Source organism: Myzus persicae, unplaced genomic scaffold (genome assembly GCF_001856785.1).
Source record: "Myzus persicae strain clone G006 unplaced genomic scaffold, MPER_G0061.0, whole genome shotgun sequence".
NCBI lineage: Eukaryota > Metazoa > Arthropoda > Insecta > Hemiptera > Aphididae > Myzus > Myzus persicae.
Window position 1 is genome coordinate 48,053 of NW_019102330.1, and position 4,352 is coordinate 52,404.

At 27.8% G+C, this 4,352-nt stretch overlaps 1 protein-coding gene across 1 annotated transcript; it reads left to right on the forward strand.

The window, feature by feature from the left end:
- Positions 1-3,587, forward strand: LOC111031890 (PP2C-like domain-containing protein CG9801). The gene is made up of 6 exons (XM_022312004.1): positions 1-367; positions 949-1,160; positions 1,239-1,331; positions 1,398-1,690; positions 2,154-2,544; positions 2,613-3,587. Exons 1-6 carry the CDS (start codon positions 255-257, stop codon positions 2,939-2,941), a joined length of 1,431 nt encoding a protein of 476 aa, XP_022167696.1. The 5' UTR covers positions 1-254; the 3' UTR covers positions 2,942-3,587.
- Positions 3,588-4,352: the final 765 nt, after the last annotated feature.

Sequence of the window (4,352 nt, forward strand, 5' to 3'; positions counted from 1 at the left end):
TGCATTGATATTTGATATTGATATCTTAATATCTTATACTGATAAAGTTAAATCTATTTGGTAGTCAGTACTCGATTGAAGTGTCATAATTCATAATATATTTTAGTCGATGCGAAACGTACTTACTGCTTCCTGTGTTTATTTATTCAGGAGGTGTTCACTGAAAGAATTAATAATAAGATAATTATGTTAAGGCAAAAGAATTTAGCAAAACTATGAAATCGTATTTCTAACAACGTATAAAGAAAACTAACATGCCATCTTTTAGGCAGAAATTCTCTGGGTTCTTTAGGCAGTTTTCAGCGCCATCAGAGTCCAGGAATGATGAGAACGCTTCAAATCGTTTTATTAAAAAATATCTTACTGGGTGAGTGATTTGAATTTTTTATTTAATTGAAGACTATTTACAATCTTTATAATATCCTCAGTGAAATAGATATTATGATTTATGACTGAATCCACCTGAGATTAGAGTGTTTTGCAGGATTGCAGACTGCAATTCCAAACGATCCTTATGATTATCTATGTATGAGTATTACCCCGAGTATTACTTTAAGAAGTATTTTATGTAGTGGCATTTTGGAATTTTAAAGAGAATGCAGGGAGTATAATTGTATAAGGACTGGATTTATTTTTCCCTTAAAATGATGAGGCCCTTGTGTTGAGTCCATCAATAATGATGTACCTAAATATTTAACTCCAGGTCAGACAGGGATAAAATGTTGTTCATAATTACTTAGTTAATGACATTCATGAGGAGATATTTTTAAAGTGAAAGTGGCTTGCCCATATTTGCCAGTATTAACTAGAATTCTCCCATTAATATGGATCAGTGTTTGGTTTATTTGATTTAGGTATTAGTTACAAATTTCCAAATTTCAGCAAGTGTGATTTTCTGTAGAGATTTAAACTAAACATTTTGTTAAACATGTATACAAATGATTTTAGCCGAGAAGTCCAAAAATACGAACCAATTATTTTGCATGGGAGAACTCCACAGGAAGTGCCGCCCCAACAATTAGGTGCCATTAAAAGTTACGAAGTGGTATCATCTTTGACTGGACCACACGGTGGCCTTATTGCTGTTAATCAAACAGAAAAACATTTGTCAGCAAGTGATCCAGAAATTAATTTTATTGATAATCTTGAAGACGATAGTCGTAAGTTTTTTGACCAATTTAAACTGTTAATATATGTATTCTAAATTACCAAATTAAATAGTAATGTTTTATTATTAGATAATGGGGAAAAGAAAGTGAGTGTGTCTACTAATGATTCAACTGATGAAACTTTAAATGTTGAGTCTAAACAAAATATTTTAAAAAAGCTTAGTGAGTTTCTACAAAATATACATTTAAATTTGCTCATTGATTATTAACCATATCTATGATTTCTAGGGCAACCATTGGTAGCTGGTGTTGAGAATTGGAATGTTCCCCACACTAATGCATATGGTGCCAGTTGTTCTTTGTATGAAGTACATCCCATAACTCATCGTCATACGGGTGATCCAATTGCTGATTGTTTTGCTATTGTAACCAGAGCAAATTCTGCAATAATGGTGTTGGCAGATGGTGTTAACTGGGGTGTCAAATCAAGGACTGCAGCTAGATCTGCTGTCCATGGTTGTGTTGACTATTTGAACAAAACTATATTTACAGCAGACAAAGAATCGCCTAAAAACACTACAGTAAATACTAAATATATCATTTATACAGCTTTTAAAATAGAAAAAAATAAAATTGTAACTCTATCGATATTATTTATTTTACTGTTAATTTTTTTATTCTATTTCATTCATTTCTATACATAATGTAAATTATTTAAAATCTACAGATTTTTTTTTACTAAAAGGATATAAAATAAAAATGAATGTATGAACATTCTATCGTTAAATAAAGGTAACTCAAACATTTTGTCAAAATTTAAAAATGTATTTACTTTTTAATAAAATCTATTTCTTTACTTTAAACTATTAATTTAATGCAACAAAATAAAATGTAAAACTTTTAATACCATTTTTGACCATATCTTATCACTAAGACAATGTAATTTGATGTTAATTGAAATCAAAATGGTTTTCTGGACATAATGCCCTTTTATAAATTAGCTATTTTGTTTTCATATAAGACATTTTTTTTTTATAATTGCAGGATGTCCTTGTGACTTTACTGAGATCCTTCCATGCTGCCCATAATATGATACTACAAGAAGAAGGAACTTTGACTACACTTACAGCAATTGTAGTACTTCCTTCTACTGTTGATAATCATTATGTAGCCTGTTGTTGTAATGTTGGTGACAGTCTGGGCTATGTGTATAGTTCCAAGTATGGTGTAAGAGAACTTACTCAAGGCTCGCATGATGTTCACAGAATGAGAGACATGAGAGATGTCATGGGAGCTTTAGGTCCTGTTGATGGACATAATCCTGAATTGTCAAACTTGACTTTGTCCATTACACAAGTTGATTTGGATGATATAGTTTTTATTACTTCTGATGGCGTATCCGATAATTTAGATCCCGTGGTTGGCCATTTTACTGGTATGATGATATTTTAATGATGTCCTTTCCAAAATAATACTTTTACAACTAAACAATTTTTTTTTTAGGACTTCCCAACGTTGAAGCATATCAAAGACACAAGCTTTCCCTCTTAAGAACAGACGATTTGATTCGTAATGGGGTATCTGGAAAGGGACCAGCAGTAGATACAGCTAAAGACTTAGTAACATTATTATTAGACTTTGTAACCAGGTTAACTGCAGCTAAACGTCGTATATTAGAAGATATGGAAATATATGCAGACGCTAATGGAAAACCTTTAGCTCAAGGAGAAGTAAGACAAAAAAGAAAAGAAATTATAAGAAAAATGTTTGGTGTGCCAGGTAAGTTAGATCATGCTACAGTAGTTGCATTCAAAATAAATTCTGGAAAATAGAAGTTTTTAAAGGTCTTAAATCTTTTTTGTGTGTTGATTTATTGTTTAGTTTAATGCTTTGTTATTTTTTTTATTGAGAAATTGGTCTTTGAAATTTTTTTGGTACTTGTGCAGTTATTATTATTCTATTATATGTAGTAAACATACTCTCAGAATTTCTGAAAATTGTGCACATACAAGATTACATTATATAAAAATTATTATATTAAAATAAACCTATTCGAAATATGTATCTTATTTATACTTAAATTACATCTTTATTTAAGCTTAGTGATTTACCAAATTAGTGCAATATTGTTTCCGTCCAGTGGATTGTTATTTGTTTGAATAAACAACAAACTTTAATATAGTCAGCGTATACATATTATTGAACCTATACTTTATATTATTCAAAACTTTTATGTGTTATAATATCATATTTTATTGTTTAATTAATTTATATTTATATTTATCGATTGTTCATTTTATCATTATTTTATAAGTTATAACTAACATCATGTTAAGACTATCAATATTTTTGTGTTATTAGTAAAACATATGAGACAAATGTACTTTATTCCAAAGTAAATTAGGCCTAAAAATAATATTTTATAAAAATGTATTAATATCAAATAACAAATATTCTTATACTATTTTTTTTTACATTTACTTATAAGCATAATTTTTGTATTAAATTTGTAAAAAATGAAAAAAAGTGAACATATTATTACTATTGATTTTTTTAATGATGAATTTATATTTTAAGATATTACATGCCATGGATGGAAATTGTGTAACACTTTAAAAATATTTTTATGATTACACTGTAAAAAAAACACTTAATAATTGTATCATTGTTGTGTAATTGTTAATCATAATGCAAATTTAGAACAACTTAAAAATATTTAAAAAATTGAAATATAAGGTAGCTAAAATAGTGAAATATACCTACAACTTTTTAGACTTTTTATTTATTATGATTTATGAAAATACACAAGTATGTAGATACTTTGATTAATTGTCTTCATATAATTTGATATAATACATTTGACATAATTTCTTTAAAACAATTGAGTTTTTTCTTCAAGTGTACCTAAATTATTTTGTTCTATTTAACATTATATTATGTTTTATATTAATTGTGTTAAGCTAGTTAAGATAACATTATTAGCTACTTACATTATGATACATTTTTTTAATGTTAAAAACCCCTAAAAATGTTATATGTTAAACATTTTTCAGTAAATACTCATGGAATTTGGAAACTTTTTAATATGGTATGCAATATTTTCTTATTAATAATATTAATTTAAAATCTTCATATTCGTCTTCTTTAGCTTAACGTTTAACTCAGTATCAGCTATGCCATCACAAAATCGCTCCATCAATCTCTACTTATTACCTGATCGCATACCCAAACCATTCTAGTTGT

Bases quoted from the DNA above. Each gene is read 5' to 3' on its own strand.
- LOC111031890 (XM_022312004.1), top strand. From the start codon at position 255: ATGCCATCTTTTAGGCAGAAATTCTCTGGGTTCTTTAGGCAGTTTTCA. The intron at 1,161-1,238 runs GTAAGTTTTTTG...TTTTATTATTAG, and splicing joins TAATCTTGAAGACGATAGTC to ATAATGGGGAAAAGAAAGTG. The intron at 1,332-1,397 runs GTGAGTTTCTAC...TATGATTTCTAG, and splicing joins AAATATTTTAAAAAAGCTTA to GGCAACCATTGGTAGCTGGT.